The sequence below is a fragment of the Sturnira hondurensis genome, unplaced genomic scaffold (assembly GCF_014824575.4).
Source record: "Sturnira hondurensis isolate 20B ecotype Veracruz unplaced genomic scaffold, ASM1482457v3 Scaffold0021354, whole genome shotgun sequence".
In the NCBI taxonomy this organism is placed as follows: domain Eukaryota; kingdom Metazoa; phylum Chordata; class Mammalia; order Chiroptera; family Phyllostomidae; genus Sturnira; species Sturnira hondurensis.
In genome coordinates this window covers 14,982,958-15,003,446 of record NW_028093985.1, presented here as the reverse complement: position 1 = coordinate 15,003,446, position 20,489 = coordinate 14,982,958, and the positions used below count along the sequence as shown (strand labels likewise).

Here is a 20,489-nt window from a genome sequence, read left to right as displayed (position 1 = left end):
TTATCTGCAAGCTAATTTTATTCTATTAAAACTGCTAACTCATTGGGATTTCTAGATTTAAAACGCCAGTCCTAACAATGTTTGTATTGAAAAAGGTGCTCAAATGCAAGGAATAAGGCAATACAACTTGTTCTGACAAGAAACCACACTCAGAGGTCCAAATCAATCTTCCTTATAGCACATGTCAGCTTAGGAACGTCTTTCCAGGTAGCTTTACGAACAGTCAGAATCTGTGTTTAGTCAATACATGTTGGCTAGATCCACAACCGCATCCATCATCCCACCACAGTTACACCCGGCAGTTAACACTATTCTTTCAACAATTCTCTTGGCTTTATTTTCAGACATGTTATTTCTAGCTGAAGTACTGAGCAAAATAAAATAACAAAAATACAATTTTATGTTACCATGTAGCTGGCCAACTTGGCTAGACAAGTTCAAGTTTTAATCTATCTCATCTGTAAGTAAAGACCAATAACAGTCATCTCCCTTTGTTGGAATGAAGTCTTCAGGAATATAAATAGTTCATCAGAGAGCCTGGTAAATAATGCTTTCAGTAAGTGCTCGCTGCCATCATCGTCATCATCAGGGCAAGGTAATACAAGCGCATTGATAACATTGGTACACCTCTCACGGAGAGCAGCCTTTGAATATTCACCCATATTACACAAGAGATATAACAACTATCCCAACAAATCCACTTCTAGAAATCAACCCTGCACATGTGGAATGATATATTTAACATGAATTCCTTGCAGCATTGTTGTAATAATGAAACACTACGTGAAACATAATGTCGTCCATCAGGAGGGTTCTGATTAAATAAATTATGGTTCACTTTTACAGTGTGGCCAAAAGAAAAAAAGGACGCAAGTCTACACAGACTGACACGGAACCATCTCCAAGATATTTTAAGAGATAAAATGAAAATGCAAGAGTATATACGCTGCCTTTTGTCCTTTTATGAAAAAAAGGAAAATTGGTATTTGCTATACATAAAACATATCTGGATGGATATATAAGAAATTGGTAATGTTGGCTGTCTACAGGAAGGAATGGAAGGGAGGATAAATTTTCAGTTAATGAAACTTTTGAAATTTTACATCTTTTGTTTTTGAAATATTAAAAAAAGCTCCACAAATTATGGTCTTCCCTCAACAGAATCTTCTACACTTAACATGCAACAGAGGGAAAGCACTGGGAAAAGTATACATGCAACAATAGGAGAACAACTAAAGGTTTTTAAAAGAAAACCATTTGAGGCATGTAACTCATTTCTTCCCCATGCACAATTCAAATGCAAGGGGAAAATAGGGATAAAGTAAAAAAGGACGCAGGTGACAGAAGGTGAGGCAAGCTGACAGGTGAGCGGCAGAGGAGGACACGATGGAGCCCCCTATCTCCCAGCTAACAATGATCAAACCTTTCCGATTACCTGTGTGCTGGGCTTGGATCTGGCAAACCCACGTTACTACAAAGGGAGAGAAGGTAGAAAGGCCAAAGAAGGCAAAAGGAGGTATGACAACTTTTCAGTTCACTCTTAGAGTCAGAAGAAAACCTTACCTCAATTTTTTTCAATACATCTGCAGTATTAGTGAGTGAAGTGTCTTTGCTGGTATTGTCTACCTTTTTGGATTTTAAACCTGCTGAATTAAAACCATTGTTAACACATTTTTCTATAACAGTAATGGTGTATTATATTTCTTTGCCTTTTAATATGCTGCTTACCATAGTGGTATATCATACCAGGCAGTCACATAATTTGCATACTGAATTAATTTTCTTTTTAAATATATTTTATTGATTATGGTGTTACAGTTGTCCCATTTTTTTCTCCCCTTTATTCTCCTCTGCCCTGCATGCCCCCTCCCACCAGCATTCCCCCACCTTAGTTCATGTCTATAGGTTGTATATATAAGTGCTTTGGCTTCCTCATTAAAGAATAAACAAAATAAATTAGCATACCTCATCAAGATTCCATGATAGGTAAATGATAAACACTTAATAGGATACTTTCTAAGAATGCAACCATGTATCGTTCTACTAGCACTGAAAATCTGTACTAGCAATTAAAGTCATTCAGGTCAAAATTGCTAAAACATTACTTCTGACAGAATCAGTACAGGACCAGTGAAAAACTCTCACAAGTGTATCACCTGCACTGGCCTCCTGTTCTCTGATCAGTGTACTCTATTTTAATAATGGCAATTTTATGAAGTTTGGAAAATAAAAAAAAACAAGTGCAGAATAAATATGCATTTGCCAACAGTTAAAGAGACGAGAAAGGTTATATTCAGTGGAACATAGCACTATACTTAGAATGAAGATTAAAACAGGGAACATATCCATCATATGAATGAATCTGAGAACTCAAAGTAATATAAATAAAATGTGTTAACAGCTTTGGGTTACTTAAACCATATAAAAAATACTGCATTTTAGGCTATTCTGAAACTGCAGAGACTAGAAAATTATTTCCCATATAGAGCTTGCCAGTTACCTAAGCACTATGATATGCTACAAGATGATCACCGTGATCAACAAGTACTATAGTTCTTTCCCACAATTAGGTTATGTACATAGAAATTACTTGGTAACAGAAGAAAATAGGGCTTAGAAAGACATAATTTTGTTAAAGATTAACATTTATTCTACAGAAGAAAAATTTTAGATTATGGTGGATGGCCAATTAACTAATGGAATTATAATTTACTGCATTATTCCAAACTGCCCCTGGGGGAGTCACCAAGCTCAGAACTCCCAAACATATACATTGGTGAGGTTTTGCTCAAACAAAAGTAACAGTTAGATCTAATGACAAGTAACTTTCTTGGTCCTCCTTGTGAGCAAAGACTTTGATTTGAACTATAGCACATAAAAATACAGTATCATAAGTGAACAAGATCTCAATGTATTGTAATACTGATGATAGATAACATTAGCTAAGAATGTAATTTACTCACACCATCAAGTCTTTTTCTCTAAGAATCTTACCAAATTATTTAAATTTCGTAACACATAAGTCTGTTAAATGGATATTGGAGAACATGGTCAGATAAATACACTTATTAAAATTACTAATATCTTAGCCAAGAAGTAAGTTGTATACTCAAGTCCATTCAGGATCTTTTGCTAATTATCATTCTGGTTTTATATAATGCCAAATCCTTATATGCATAACTGAGGGAGAAGTGTCAAGTTATCAAAATCTGTTAGATTGGCTTAACCCCCAAAGCATTAACATGATTTGTTTTTCCATCTCTGGCCAAATATATGCTGTTCTAGAAAATCACATTCAAAGAGCAGGAGGTCATGGGGACATCTAATTTGTAGTCAAGTCAGACAGAAGTTTGAGCAACCTGGGGAGCTACTACTCACAACTGGCACTGAAGTGGGGAGCAGTCTCGTGGCACTGAGCCCTTTACTTGGGCTCAAGTAACCCGGGTTATGTGCTAACTCCGGTTAGTGTTCTAATCAAATTGAATTATAAGACTCCAGCTGGTGTTGCAAAGAATTGATTGGTGTGAGAAAAAAACATACCACACACCTGGTGTCAGAGTATTGTGAATGGTCATAGTACGAGAGTAAAGGAGAAAAACACAGCAGGAACATGTTTTTCCCACAGATTGTTATCCAAAATATACCAAGAACCCTTAAAACTCAACAATAAAAACACACAAAAAAACAATTAAAAAATGGGCCAAAGACCTTAACAGACATCTTGCCAAACAAGACATATGAATGGAAAGTAAACATATAAAAAAATGCTCCACATCATATGTCACCAGGGAAGTGAAAATTAAAAGAAGTTAATGGCCAAAATCTAGAACACTGAAAATACCAAATGATGGTGAGGATGTGGAGAAACAGAAACTCATTCACTGCTGGTGGGAGTATAAAATGGTACAGCTGCTCTGAAGATGGTTCAGTGGTTTCTCATAAAACTAAACATGCTTTTACCATGGAATCCAGCAATCATACTCCTTGGTATTTATTCAAAGGAGTTGAAAACTTATGTCCACCCCAAAATGGATATTTTTAAGAATTTTATTCATAATGGCCCAAACTTGGAAGCAACCAGGGTGTCCTTCAGTAGATGAATGGATAAATAAACTAGAGTACAAGTAGACAACAAAACCTTACTCAACACTACAATGAAATGAGCTATCAGCCATGAAAAGTCACGGAGGAAACTTAATTGCATATTACTAAGTGAAAGAAGCCAATATGAAAGGCTATATATATGATTCCAACTATATGATATTTTCGAAAAGGCAAAACTATGGAATCAGTAAAAAGATCACAGGTTGTCAGGAGTTAGGAGGAGGAAGGGCTGAACAGGCAAACACAGAGGATTTTTAGGGCACTGAAACAACTCCATATGATACTATATTGGTGAATACACGTCATTATACATTTGTCCAAATCTACAGAATGTAAAACAGCAAGAAAGAACACAAAGGTAAACTATGGACTTTCGGTGATAAGGATGTGTCAATGTACATTCATCAATTGTAACAAAAGTACCACTCTAGGGGCAGATACTGGCAATCGGAAGGCTACCACATATGTGGGGCAGAGCATATGTATTTTCTTCTTATTTTTTCTGTGAACCTAAAAGTACTCTAAGAAATGAGGTCTATTAAAAAATTTAAGTAAGGTCTAAAAAAAATAAAAGGGGGTGTATGGTCAGAATTACTAATCCAGATGTTTTTAACTTCTCTGGCTACTTCCCTTGTTCCCTCTTCATTCTTTTTAGCAAAATTCTCTGAAGACTCATCTATGCTAGCTAGCTGTCTCCATTTCTTAAACTCCTATCCCAGTGTTTTAACCCTTTCCAATCTGTTGAATTCCACCTCTACAAATCCTTTAAAAAGCCCTCACTAAAGTCAGCAGTGATCAACATGTCAAAAATTAATGTATATTTTCCATCTTCACCTTAGGGACTTCTCAGTAGCATTGTTCAATGCCCTTCAACATTGTTGACCACCTCCTGAAATACTTTTCACTTTCCAATTACTCTTCTGAAACTCCACTCTCTTCTGTGTCTCTTCCTCCTCCTCTCTTTCCATCACCTTTCTTTACTGATTCAATTTCCTCTGCCAGACATGAAATTTTGGTATTCCTCCAAGCTCAGGATTAAGTCCTCATTTCAAGTTCTTTAATTTCACTCTAGACAATCTCATCTTTTTTTCATAGTCTCAATTATAGTATCTATTCTGATGACTACCATCTCCATTTTGAGGTCCATCTCCCTGTATCCTATGACATATTCAGCTTTGTTATTTGTATATCTCAAAAAAAAAACCAAACCAAAAATAATTTATAAGCCTAAATACCATCTTTAATTAAACTTATGATTTTTCCTTCCCAAATCTGATCTTTCTCCAAAATCCCTCCCCAAACCTCATCTTAGTAAACTCCTATTCATTCTTTAATTTGGAGTCTAAGTTCATTTCCTCAAAGAACTTTCCCCTGACCTACCAATGAGAACAGTGGGTTTTTATTTAATGTTGTTACTACATTGGACTGTAAGCTCCATTAGGGTAAGGATTATTCCTTCGTTGCTCACTGTTTTGTTCCTCTTAGTAGTGTCTGGCAGTAATAAATGTTCAATCATTATTTACTCAGTGGAATTATGAAAGTGCAATACTTTCACTTTAATATTTTACATACAACATCAACTTCTTTTCTACCAGTCCCCAAATTTTACCAGCTCTGAATGTTTCAATTAAAAACTAAACATCAGGCAATATAACCATTTTGAAATTTTCAAATATACAAATAAAATTATCTACATAATTGAAAAGTTTCTCCTAGCACATCACTATTCCATAATCAAAGAAAATAAACAAACAAAAGTAATAACAAATAATTCAACAAAAAAGAGCTACGGTAAAATAATCAAAATGCCAAAAATATTTTAAGAAAAAGCATTCATAATACTAAGCTAGGTTCAGGTAGATACTTCCATACTAGATAGAATTTAAGCAATAACCCTTTCCCACCTGGATTATTATATTAGTCAATATACCTTTTTTGTATTTCTTCTTTGGCATCATTTCTCTTGGGAGTCTCCTCCAATCTGTATGTACAAAAGAAGAAATATAAAAACTGTAATTTCTTCTACAAATTAGTGGTATTAGACATACCCTATTAAAATATAACAGTGGCTCAAGCATTGAAAATAATTTTTTAATACCTGATTATACAGATTTAGCCTGGAAATTAAAATATAACAAAAATATATTTTCTACTATCAAGAAAATGTATTCATTAAAATAGCTTTGAGCTATCATTTAGAATGGGAGGGCAGATACAGGGCTTCCTAGATACGGTAAGGTAAAGGAGCTCATCATCACCGAGCTCTTATTATATGAAATATTAAAGGGACTTACTTAAGAAAAAGAAGATGATCAAAAATATGAACAGTAAAATGGCAACAAATTCACAACTACCAACAACTGAACCCAAAAAAACAAAAACAAAAAGAAAGCAAACAACTAGAACAGGAACAGACTCACAGAAATTGAGATCACATGTTGTCAGTGGGGAGGGAGAGTGGGGAGAATGAGGGAAAAGGTACAGGGAATAAGAAGTATAAACGGCAGGTATAAAATAGACAGGAGGAAGTTAAGAATAGTATAGGAACTGGAGGAGCCAAAGAACCATGGACATGAACTAAGGGGGGAAATGCTGGTGGTGGGGGGTGGTGCAAGGTGGAGGGGAATAAAGGAGAGAAAAAAATGGAACAGCTGCAATAGCATAATCAATAAAATATACTTAAAAATAATAAATAAATAGCTATTTATTTCAAATAGCTTTGAAATAGTGTTATAAAACTTCTGCAATATTCTTTTAATAGCTACTTATAAATACAGTAGTTATATAATCAATTTGAATAACAAATTTCCATAACAAGAAAAATGTAGAAAAATATTTTTTCTACATGAAACATTTTCAGTATGAATGGACATGGAAAGTTATCTTGATTATTGTTCAATAGAAAATGTTTTTCAAACATTTCAAATAATATGTTTAGAATCCCATTTAGAAATAAACCTAGTATATACATATTTATACATGGTGGGACAAAAGTAGGTTTACAGTTTTGAGTACATGAGTTTATTGTTATATTATTATTTATTAATTATGGTACTTGTTGTCTATACAAACAACTATAAACCTACTTTTGTCCCATCCTGTACATATATATTTATGCAAAGAAAGCTGTAGGTTGGGAACAAAATATTATAGTAATTATTTGTGGGTGTTAGGAACACAGCTATTTTTCTCAAGTATTATTTATTTATCATTTAACTACTCTGTACAACTTTTCTGTAGTTGATATATATATTTCTTATGTAATAAATAATTTTTTTCAAGAGTTAAAACAGGTGATCACAATGCCGACACATGCAAAATTAAATAAATATATTATCTAAAAACTTTAAAATTAAAAATATAAATAGCAATGGAAAAGAAAATTCCCTCCAACAAATAATTTTGCCTACATAGGTAACTAATTCCTGCATTTATTACTTCCATTTAATGTTTAAGCATAGAGTTAGTCAAAAAATGAAGCAACATAAAAATGGATTAAAAAATATTGCTTGCTAAATAAAAAAATAAAACCTCAATGTATTTTGTAGAAAATATCTACATCTCAAGCTATTTTATCTGAATTAATAACTCATAGATGATCATGAGAAAGTATGTAATGAATAACAAGAATCATTTAGAAGATGAATATTCATGAAGTGGGAGAAATCAGAGATCTAAGAGAGTGTTTCCAGGGGACCCAACCTTACCAATGACCAATCGACACTGAAAAGAAAAAGCACTATAACCCATGAAAGCAACAATGCTGAAAAATGCCATTTATGCTTTTACATAAAGGCAATTTGTATAGAACACCAAGGATAGAGATGTCAAAGGAAAGCAGTTAAAAAGAGGAGACCTAGGTTCTACCAGCACTATCCGAGTGGCCCTGGCAGGTCACTTTATTTCAATGCAACCTTTTTTTTTCCCTCTGCAAAATACACGAGCTGGATGAGATCTCTCCAGCACCTTCCACCTTCTCTACATCCAACACAAAACTGTGAATATCGGGGGACAGAGCAGCGGAAGCTTTTAGGTACGGTTCCTTTGAAAAGGAGTCCTCACAACTAAACTAAAAATAGTCTATGCCTGCTTGAAAGAAAGATCCACGAACTTAACTTAAAAATCCTTAACACTAGATTTGTTCTTTTCTTCAAAAGCTATAGAATCATTCAGGAGCACAGAACTGACTACTGGTACTACAGACTGAAACCGTGATTTTGGCAAATGAAAATGGAAAACCCAGATGCATCTGGCAAGTCCTAGTTTATTTTTTTAAGTATTTTAAGAAAGTCCCCCCAAATACTTCAACTCTACCTTTTTACAGTATAAACATATTTTCATCTTAGTTTTCATGAGATATATATTACTAATTAATTGCAGAAAAACAGACAGACTATATTTTGCTATAGTAAAACAGAAAACTTGTCCTAAAAATATGGGGTAGGAAGAGGCCTCTAAATATCATTCTAACATTTGCAGCTTTATAATTACCTGGTATCCACTCTTCCTTGTACACCTTCATGTATCTTTTACTATACCTTTCAATATCTGGGGGGGAAAAAGTGTTCATTAGAAAAATCAAGAATAAACGTGAATTTAAGCCATTCCTTTAAAATAACTGCAAATACCAAATACCTTTTATTTCACATTCAGGAAACTTCCTGCATTTATTTGTTCATAATGTATTCCTGAACACCTACTGAAGAGTTCAATGAGTGTTACATTTAACAAAAGTGGCAAGAAGCAGCTGCATATGAATGGCTGGGGGTGAGCAGAAACCTGAAACCTATTTATAGTTCTTAGAGTCCAACAACCTGACACCTCTGAGAGCATTCACACAAGAGCCAAAAGCCAATGACATAAAAGGGCAAGGAGGTCTACTCGGCATCTTCTGTTTTCTTCTGCTGACACTGGTCTCCAGCTCCCAATCTCTAAACCTTGTGTAACTGGGATGTACAATATTAAGTACCTCAAGTGGGGAGGGAGGGTTGTTTGTGCTCCTCCAGCACTTAATACACACATTCAGTTAGGCTTCTTAACAAGCTACTTTCCACAACCCACTGGGGCAAGGAGTGGGGACAAAGGTAGGAGCAGGTAAGGTTGGACTTGACGAAGCCATGCATGAGCAGGCAAGCCTTCCACGCCAACCACTGAGAACTCTGCCATGACCCTCTGAGCTTGCTAAAGATGGAAGAGCCACACCTGTCTCTTGAGTCTGCTTTGCCCACGACTACAAGAAACTCCTTTGATGAGGGCCCAAGCACCACGACAATGCAATAAAATGAAACCGTGGTTCATCAGGAAAAATGGTTTTGGAGTAGAGCCATGAAAATGGGAAATACAAAAGATGAAAATATAAAAACCCAGGCCCAAATATAGACGGATTTTTCTTCTATGTTAAGAAAATGCTTCCAGCCCTGACCAGTGTGGTTCAGTTGGTTGGGTGTCCTCCCTCAAAGCTAAAGGTCACTGGGATGGGGATCGATTCCCGATCAGGGCACATGCCTAGGTTGTGAGTTCAGTCCCCAGTCAGGGTGCATTTGAGAGGCAACCGATTAATGTTTCTCTCTCACATCGATATTTGTCTCCCTTCCTTTCTTCTTCCCTCCTCTCTCTAAAAATAAAAAAATAAAATCTTTAGAAAAAAAGCTTCCAAATACTACTAAGACCATGGTGTCAGACAAAGATAACTAAAGACAACCAAAGCAGATCAGAGACCAACAGACGAGGCTTTTTTAGGTATTCAACTGTTTGACTTTAATCTTGCTCATAAGTTTTTCACCATTAAAGAAGTCAGTACAAATGAGATTCCCAGTATTTGCATTTTATAATTTTCTCTAAAATGGATTCCGTATTTTGAAAAAAAAGTGAACTAAAATATACTAAGGAAAGCAGTTATTACCATTTATTATCTGGGTCTAATGAGCCAGTTTTTATATTTTTAAGTTACTTTCAAATAATGTACTGAATACAAGATACAGAAAACCATCTACTGGGATCCAATAAAAAAAGAGGCACATATGATTAAAGACAATTACCATATAATCTTGCCCATAAGTGGAACCTAGTCAACAAAACAAGCAAAATACAACCACAGACACTGAAATAAAGAATGAACTGAATAAAATAAACGGGGGGGGGGGGGGGAGAATTAATGGGNAATAAAATAACGGGGGGGGGGGGGGGAGAATTAATGGGGGGAAGAAGGGGGAGGGTCATCAAGGAACATGTATGAAGGACACATGGACAAAAACAATGGGGGTGTGAAGGACTGAGGGTCGGAGGTGTGAGTGGGTGGGGCAGGGAAAGTGGTGGTGGGAAAATGGAGACAACTGTACTTGAAGAACAATTAAAAAAATACTGTACCACCACAATAAAATGCAGGAACTTAAAAAAAAAACAAGAGGTATATAATTTAAATAGATATTTCTCCAGTGAAGAGACATGTGGACAAAAAAACACATGATAAGATGGTGAACATCATTAACACATGATAAGATGGTGAACATCATTAGTCACTAGAGAAATTCAAATCAATACCACAATAACTAATGTACCACTTTATACCTACTGGGATGGCTAAAATCAGAAAAGCAGTAACAACTGTTGGCAATGTTGTGAAGCAATTGGAACTCTCATACATTGTTGGTAATGTAAAAATGTGCAAAACCTTGTAAAACAGTAAGAAATTTTCTCAAAATGTTAAATATAGTTACCATATGACCCTAGATATATACCCCATAAAAATGACTTATGTCCACACAAAAATGTATACACCAATGTTCATAGCAGCATTACTCATAGTAGCCCCAAACTGGAATCGACCCCACTGTCTGTCAACTGATGAATGGGTAAACAAAATGTGGTATATGCATAAAAATAGATTAGTATTCAGCCACAAAAAAGAAATAAAGCATTGATACATGTATAACACCGACAAACCCTGAAAACATCCTAAGTGAAAGAAGCCAGTCACAAAAAGACACATATGATTCAACTTATATAAAATATCCAGAACAGACAAATCACTAGAAATAAAGCAGATTAGTGGATGCCATGGGCTGGGGGGAGGTGGGTATGGGGGTATGACACTATCAGATACAAGGTTTCTTTTCAGGACAACAAAAAGCTTCTAAAAGTTACTGTATTTCACTATGTATAGTGCACACTTTTTGCCCAAAGTTTTGAGGGAAAAATAAGGATGTGCATTACACATGGGTATAATGATGACACAGCATGGGTATAATAATCTCATGTATAATGTGCACAAAAACATGGATGTGCATTATACACGGGAGCACATTATACACAGCAAAATACGGTGGAGAGTAGAATGATTGTACAATCCTATGACCACACTAAAAGCCACTGAATTCTAGACCTAAAAAATGAATTTCATCTCAATAAAGCTGTTATTTAAAAAGAATGAAAATTATTGGCAATTTTAAGAAGGAATTAAGTATAGTAAACCCAAATTTATAGTTCATTATTTTCCTGGTTTTGAAGGTATATTTAGCCAAAAAGGGCAACATCCTTTGAGTGCAACTAACTGTGCATCAGTGTGCATTCTGGGTTTATCACACACAGACCCTGAATACGCACATTTCATGTATCCTGACTCCAGATTTCAAATACTTCTTTAATAAGTGCTACCTTATTATTTCTGGTTCTTCTTCTGACACTTGCACCATCTTAATAACTGTAATTACAAACACATTCCTAATAGCTTCTAGCTTATCATTACTTCCAATACTTCTTGTATTTGCACCATCAAAATGTAATGATTTAAAAATTTTTGATGGCTCATATTTTTGTTGAAAAGAGGATAGGCCAGCCACTTTCTTTGGTCTATAATTGCAGAACAGTTTCATTATTAAATTTATAATTACCAATTAACATGATCAATCCACTAAACTGTTTCACTTCAACATAACCTGCTTCCTTTCAGACATTTTTGTCTTTGCATTCAGCATTTGTCCAGTTACAAACTATAGCAAATCAATTTTGGTACATTAATATCATAAAAAAGTATGGTCACATGTCATTTTAGCAAACCGAATGTTCCAGATTCTTATCACAAAATATTATGAGATGACATGCTTTGCAAAGATTAACTACATGGGAATACTGTATATCCTTTTCATCCTTGGAAACATATTTTTTACTGTTGATTCTTGAGTTTGAGAAAATTCATCTAGGACATTGTCAGCTGAAAACCTGGTCTGAGATATTGCTTATACAATCATTTTTTGCCATTATCACTAAGCAACCAGAGAGCTGCTGTCTTTTTGCACTCATCTCTTGATTTGTATAGTCATTGTAAAACATCTTTCTCCCAATTTTCTTCTCCTTGCCATTATGAGCAGAAAATAAAGAAGTTTAAGTTCTTAATTATATTCTATAAAAGCTAAAAGAAAAACAAAACAACAAGAGTCTCTCCAGACTTCTTTTTTATCTTCTTAAAAATTAACGTAATGCTTTGGACAACACAATAGGAAAACTAAAGGATCATGTAATAGTGATTGATGATTTATTTCAATACTGCATAGTCCTTCTATGCAATTTTATCATTCCTCTACTTTTCCATATCTTAGTCTTTTTTTTTTCATCATGGGGAGGAGTAACAGATGAATAATGAACTAATACCTATAATGGTGAAACACCCAAATGTTTCAAGACAGGAATAAGATCACTAAGATTTCTAAGTATATTTTAGATTAATAAAAGGATCAAATGACCCTTTTGGTAATGCTAAGATAAAATGTCTTTGTTTTTCTTTTTAAAAATAAATTCTTTTTGTTCTTTGGAAGATCTCTATAAAAATATTATAAACCCTTGCATATAAGAATTGCTCAAAAAGAAACTCAAAAATTAAAACAGAGTCACATGGAGCCTAATGGTATAGAAAGAGTTAATAAAGCAAACTCCATTTATTTCATAAAAGACCTTGTGGCCACACTGTAGGTAAATGTATAATTTCCATTAAGTTTTAAATTCTGAAACATCTTACAGAACATCACTTCTGTTACTCCTGTTTCCACCTCAGAGAACTCCAGTGGTTCAGGAACCTGAGCTAGGAAGCACTGGGTCAGATGATCTCTATGTATTTTTGCAGCTAATATTTAATAAAATAGCACTCATTGGTATTTTATCTTTATTATAAAAATAGTAAATTTCATTGTAGAGACAATGCCACTCACTTCTGTAATTCTACATGAAATATTCTAAACAAACCTCAAACATATCACAACATGAAATGTTTATTCTGTGCCCTCAGTTCTTTGTGACAAATCTCAATGCCCTGAGCCGCCAGCCACTTGCTTATCAGGAATTCTTGACATTTCCTACCTATTTGTTTGTCCTAGTCTAGTATTTAGTTCTTTACATTAGTCTTCCTAAAGCACATAACTGGCGAGATGGGAGAAGGCTTGTGATGTAACACTATCTAGGATATGTCTCCCTCTGACAGTTGCTTACATCTGTTCAGGCTGGCCAATTATTTTTCATTCATGGTGTGTATATTATATAAACATTATATATATGTGTATATATATGCCTCTGTATAGTAGGTATTATATTAACCTGGATGCACACATATGTATGTACATATTATATTTAAAAACCTTTCATTTTCAACCATAGTTTTTAAAAAACAGATTACATCAGGAAAAAGAGGTAAACATGAAGAGTTCAAGGAGAATGTACTTGTATCAGTTTAGAAAATTTTATGTGTTTTCTTCCCCCCAAAAAGCAAAAGATTCCATACATTTTTAAATATTTTATTGCACTGTTATGAAAGATAAAGTCTCTTGATCCAGGTATAAAGCAACCACTCCCAGAAACCAGCAACAAAATTATGTTCTTAATGTGCCTGTCTCAAAGACTCAGATATATATTTTAATGATATGATACACTTCTAAATTAGACACATGCTTTAATAACAAGCACATTTAGTTAAATAAATCTGTCACGCAGTCTAAAGAAAAGACTATTTTTTTAAAAAACTAAAGTATACCCTACACCATAGGTGGCAAACACAAGGCCATGGGCCAAATCTGGCCCTTCTACCTTGTTTTATCCAGCCTGGTACCTTGTTTCTACCTAGCGGCAGCACCGAGCTCCTTGCCCCTAGTTAAGGAGTGGTTACATTTATACAGTCCTAAAATTACATTCGGCCCTTTGAAGACAACTGAGAGGCTGATGTGGCCTCCGATGAAAATGAGTTTCACATCCTGCCCTACACTATTATTTTTCTAATAAGTTTATTAGTTCATTGGTTCATTTATTAGTTCATGCTTTATAAAGTCTTTAAAACGAGAGCTTTAATTTCATTTTCAAACTCAAAGGTAAAAAAGCATGAACATAATCACAAAAGTTAAAACAATACACCTTGGCTGGTGTGGCTCAGGGGTTTGAGCGCTAGCCTGCAAATGAAAGGTCGCAGGTTCCATTCCCAGTCAGGGCACATGCCTGGGTTATAGGCCAGGTCCCCAGTAGGGGGCGCATGAGAGGCAACAGATAGATCTCCAACACATTGATGTTTCTCTTTCTCTTTCTTCCTCTCCCCTCTCTCTAAAAGTAAATAAATAAAATATTTTTACAATACAGTATTTCTGAGGTAAAAAATCAGTATTTTTAGGTAAAATTATCTCATCAAACCATTACGTAATTTCAAGCAGTTATGTTTTGAAAAATTAAATGAACTTGTCAAAAAGGCTTCTTATAATTACAAGTGCATGTAATATTATTAAATAAGACTTCTTTTTTGACTCTTAGCCAATTCTGTCTTTTAGAGAGAAGGAAAATGGAATGTATTTTATTACTAATGGAATGAGATAGTATATGAGTTTCTCATGTTTTAATGATGTTTTGAGAACTCAAGAAGGATACTGATGTCTCCAACTTCAGCATTCAAGGGAAGAAACTAAAAATCAATATAGTTCTGCTGTGCTAAATAACCACACAGGAATGGCTTCCCTTCTTCTAAAGCGGCTTCCCACTTCCAGTCTCACTGTCAAGCCTTCTCCAACTGAACCTCCTTTCTGTCCTTAGCAAAACCAACGAATTTGTGTTTTATAGTCTATTATGTCTGATATATAAATTACAAGCCAACATATAGTCAAGGCATTTAAAAATTTAACCCAAAATATGAAATAATCAGAGACCTGCATAAAGATATTTGTGTAAGGATAGTAATCAGGGCATTATACACGAGAAAAGAAAAATCAGAAACAGCCTTAAATCTAATAACAGGGAATTAGTTACAATTAATGTTATATCCCCTATGGAATACTATAGTCATTAAAAACCCTATTTTCCAAGAACACTAAGAATACGTAAAAATGTTAATAATATACTAGTGAGTAAAACAGGAAGATGCAAAGTACTATGAATCCAATTTTGTAAATAGAATACACATATAGAAGAAAAATTCCAGAATATACAATAAAATACTAACAGTATTTTAATCTAGACACAAACACTGCAAGTGATTTTTACTTTTTAGATATTTTTTGTTTTTCTTAATTTTCACTGAACATACAAAAGCTCTATTGTGAAAGGTAATTTTACAAATATCAAAAAAATTATATTTTCTGTTAAATCAACATAAAATGCTTTCTCAGGTAGTTGATAATTTCCAGCTGAATCAAATAATGAGTACTAAATGACCACATATCTTGTGCCAAAGCACTCTTTCATCTGTATACAATAAACAACAAATCAAAGAGTCCAATACACACCTTCTTTTTCTTCAGGTGTTTCTATAAAATAAGGCATTCTTTTCACAGTTTCTCTCAACTCCTGTTTCAAGGCCAGCATATAATCTTCACCCTCTCCTGTTTTCAGTGGCACTGGTTTATAATCGGTATCCTATTTAAGTTGAGAGACAATATTTAAAAAATATTTTAATATCCCTTTTGCCTATATTTTGGACAATGTCGGTTTTATTGAAAAACTACATTTTATGGGTAACTAAGTTTTACAACCAACTTAAAATCTGTTGAGCTTTTGTAGTCTATTTAACCTTTTAGCCCATTTACTCTTACTTTAGAGGTAGGAAAGATGGTTAATTTTCCCACTGACCCTAATTCTTCTGACTATAAAATAATCATTTTGCTATATAGTTTATTTGCTGTGATCCCATATTATAGAAATCAAGGCACCCAAATGAGAGTAACTGCTTTAGTCTCCTACTGACCTCAATGAGAGGTGGTAGTATTGTTTGCAACAGTAGCATAAAAAAAGTAATAGCACAAACCATCGTTTAGTAAGTGGTTACTATGACTGGGATGCACTCAGTGTCCAACATCCATAATCTCATTTCAAGTATCATCAATATTCACAGTGAAGAAATTAAGAAGTGAACAATCTATAAACCAAAAAACATGTAGAGCAGGAGTTTGAAGCTGCATCTTCAGTTTTTAAAAATTACACGCACAAATACATTTATATATGTATGTATGTGCATACAGGCATAATACACTCATAAAAAAGTTGATCCCCAGGGTGTATAGCAAAAACATCTGTTTTCAGAGGCTACGTCTAGGATACATTTTCAAAATTTCACTCCAAATTTATTCATTAATGCTACAACTATTTATTAAATGCCTACTATAAGCCAGGCATGGTTAGACAACAGCAGATATACCATGATGAACTGGTCAAAGTGCCTGCTCTCATGGAACTTACATTCTAGGGGAGACAAATACAACAAATAAACAAATAGGGTAAATGTAATTTTGAGTAGTAATAAGTGCTCTGAAAAAAATGAAGCCAGGTAGAGGTAAGAGTGGAGGTTGAAGGTGGCGGGTCTACACAGAGTGAGCATGTGTGACCTCTCGGGAAAATCATGTTTAAGCAGGGGGCTGGAAAAAATGAGGAAGCCATCCACACAAAGATTTGGAAAACAGATGCTCCAGTCAGGAAAACCAGCAGAGGAAAACACCTGAGGGAACAAGAAGGCCAGGATGGCTAGACAGAAAGCACAGTGTGGTAGGAAAAGGGTCAGAGAAACATGAGAAAGGCTAGATCAGACAGAGTCTCTTAGTCAGTAGTAAGAAATTTCAATTCTATTCCATGTGTGAAACAGTATGTACTAATAGTCTCAGTATTTAGAAGTAGTCTCACACATGGACTGGAGCTTGTTTTAAAAAGAAATAAACATAAAGTGACATTATGCCGTTACCTGAGAGATTTATCTTTGTATTTTTGGATGTGGTAATTATCAGAGAGGCAAAATATCAAGAGCAGAAAGTTCCCCATCTAGACAGATATATCTAGATTCCCCAGATACATTTGTCCTGGTCCTCTAGTTCCATAAATCTTTCATCAAAGGGCTTTTCCTTTTGAAGCAGGAAAAAGATTCCTGGAGGGAGGATCTGATTATTTATGAGTTTTTCATTTTTTTTTATATTACAGCACATGCACATGTGGAAATGTAAGCTTACATTTTAAACTAAACAATGTATAAAACAAAAGCATTAGATTAAACATTACGGCAATTAAGCTTGTGGCATATTCATTAAATTTAAAACCAACACTAAATGTAGCAGAAGCACTTATGTTTTGAGTAACTAACAAAATTTAAATTCACTTTAATAAAATACGCAAATAAGAAAAAAAAAGTTCAGTGGGAAGAAAGGGCACATGTAGAACAGGGAGCAAAATTAAATTCTATAGATGCATAATGAGAAGAATCATAAGTGAAAGTCTGGCAGAATGGGAACTGAGGACCACTGTAAAACCTTTGCTTTAAAAAACATCATTTTTGAAAGACTTAATTAATTATTTAATTAATTAATTTCAGAGAAAGGGGAAGGGAGAGAGAAAGAAGGGGAGAGAAATACCCACTGGTTGCCTCTCACACACCCCCATCTGGGGACCTGGCCCACAACATAGGCAGGTGCCCCAACCAGGATTCAAACCAGCGATGTTTCAGACCATAGGCTGGTGCTCAATCCACTGAACCATATCAGCCAGGGCAAAAAATACTATGTTAAGATTGTAATATATCAATAGTAATATAAGATGCATGCATTTAAAAAATTCTTTCTTAATTCACACAGTACTGAAATATATTCATGGAATGGTATGTAAACAATTTTGTTTTCTGCGTTTTAAGACAACACTCAAAAATTAGAAAAGGTTCAGGGAAGAACAGTGGAAATACTTCAATTAAAGGTAAGTGAAGCATGTTCTTACTTTCTGATACTTTAGGATATTATAATCATATCATATATTCAAGTCCTATACAGAATCTTAATGTTCTCTGAAACATAAAAAAACACACTGTAAGAATCTACTGTTAATGTACTTACAGGGAATAGCGGGGGTGGTTTCAATACTACATCAGGTAACCTTTCACCTCTGTTAAATCCAACTGCCTCAATATTGAAGGTATAAGCAGCCCGTCCTCTTCCTTTATTCCCAGCCATTGCCACTAGTTATCCCAGAAAAGTGGGCAAATTCTGAAAGACACTATTAATGATTAAGATTTAGTTTGGGTCATATGAAAAATGAAACCAACATTTTAAAGCAAAATACATTCCACTTAAGCAAAACACACTTAAGTAGCATGGCCGATTTAAACACTTCTGGGAGAATAAGCATGTAATAAACTGATTTCTGAACCCCTCAATCTAGTCATGATGATCGCCTCAACTACTTCACCAGGTCTTGGGGCGGAGGCTGACCATGCATCTCCTTCAAGACACTCCCCCAACCACTGCACAGCCAGCTGATGCAATTTTCTCCACTCCTCTGTGGTTTGGCAACAAGATCTCTGATACATGCAAAAATGTGGACAAGTTCAGGCTGATGAAGAGAGGACACTTTGCTTTTACATTCAACTTGAACACTACCAGCAGTCACACATACTTTAAATTTTTAAAGGATTTTTTCCCTAGAATTTGAATGTTAGAAAAGATCCTAGAGATCAAGTCCAGTGTCTTGCCTTTAGAAATGGGAGTAGGCTCAGGAAGACTCTAAAGAGGTCTGTTCAAGCAAATACATCAATAAGTAAGTTTAGAGAAAAACATCTGAAACTGACATTGTTAAAGGTAGAGGATACACCTGCACTCTCTTCAACAAGTTCACCTACTCAAGTTCTGTTCTGAACATTGGAATTGTCTATAATGTGATTACAACATAACATGATAACAGAGCCAACAGTGTATTAAGTTTCCTACACTAAGCTATTACACTACAACTCTGCATTTGACTGTAGTAAAGATTATAACACACACTTTTAAAATCTCTCCCCACCGATAAGATTGAGTACTTACTGTTCAAACCAGTAAGCTTGAAAAGCAGTACCATGCCCTCCTCTACCACTAAGTTTCCTCCCATTTTCCCTTGCCATTTATTTTTAAAAATGAGGTCCTTGTACAATGCTTCTATATGTCAATTACCTAGATATGCTGTTAAAATGCAGATTCTGATTCAGTTGGCCTTGGGAATCTGCATTTCCAATTTGCTCTCTGGAGATATCAATACTGCTGGTTTGCAGACCACACTTAACAGTAGCAAGGCCATACATTGTCCCAGTTTGGATTTGAATGGTTGCATACATGAGATGTGGTTTAATACATTCCTCTATTCCCCATATTTTCCTTTTTAAAAAAATTTTGTTGTTCAAGTACAGTTTCCTGCCTTCCCCGCCCCCACCACTACCCTGCATATTCTGTTTTTTGTTTTTATTTTTATGAACAGGACTAAAGGCTTACTCAAATTCAGGTTTGATTTTTTGCAGGAATACTTAAGAGATGCTTAATTTTACTACTGCATCACATCAGGACACACATGAAGTATCTGTCCCAGTGATTTCTGATTAGTGGGTTTGGGTGCTGTCAGTCTATTCATCTAGTATAAAGTTCCCCTCATTCACTATTTAGTTACTTTGAAATACAATTCATATAGGAAAGCTGCTTATTTTAATAACCAGTCTCATTCAGCTGTCCACACGAAAGCAGAAGGAAAGTATCCAAATGGCCTTGTTTCAATTGCTGAGTCATTAAAGGATATGCTGAGCTTACAGAGAGAGAGCAGGTCTCCCAAATATGAATATTGCTAAACAGAAATAAATTATGGGAACCCAGTAGGTATGGTAGAGACCACCAGGCAGAATGCCAATCCAAGATTTGCCACTAATTAAAGATTAAGAACAATTTCAGGTAATGTCTCCCAAACTTTCCAGATCATGAGAATTACCTGCAAGATTTATTCGAGTCCCAAGTGATCCTTGAGTCCTTAAACCTACTACACCTGAGTTTTCTCACTACTACACCTGGGAAGTAGTGCGAAAACTCACCCTAGAAAGAGAATTGTTTGCTAGTCCATAGCTTGATGGACTATCCCTTGAAAAATAGCAAAACCTGCTGTCTCTA

General features: G+C 34.9%; 1 protein-coding gene across 7 annotated transcripts in view; it reads right to left on the bottom strand.

Annotated features, from left to right (window-relative positions):
- POLR3G (RNA polymerase III subunit G) overlaps positions 1–20,489 on the bottom strand; it is a 34,417-nt gene that overhangs the window by 10,190 nt on the left and 3,738 nt on the right. For 2 of the 7 annotated variants that reach the window (XM_037032070.1, XM_037032071.1), the window contains exons 2-8: positions 18,982–19,098; positions 18,770–18,886; positions 18,423–18,582; positions 15,846–15,975; positions 8,596–8,652; positions 6,035–6,085; positions 1,564–1,646 (exon numbers count right to left, since the gene is read on the bottom strand). In XM_037032070.1, coding sequence (XP_036887965.1) covers positions 1,564–1,646; positions 6,035–6,085; positions 8,596–8,652; positions 15,846–15,975; positions 18,423–18,539 — 438 coding nt within the window. In that variant the 5' untranslated portion in view covers positions 18,540–18,582; positions 18,770–18,886; positions 18,982–19,098. The remainder of the gene's footprint in view (positions 1–1,563; positions 1,647–6,034; positions 6,086–8,595; positions 8,653–15,845; positions 15,976–18,422; positions 18,583–18,769; positions 18,887–18,981; positions 19,099–20,489) is intronic. The other 5 variants (XM_037032068.1, XM_037032069.1, XM_037032072.1 and 2 more) reach the window with 3 other exon arrangements.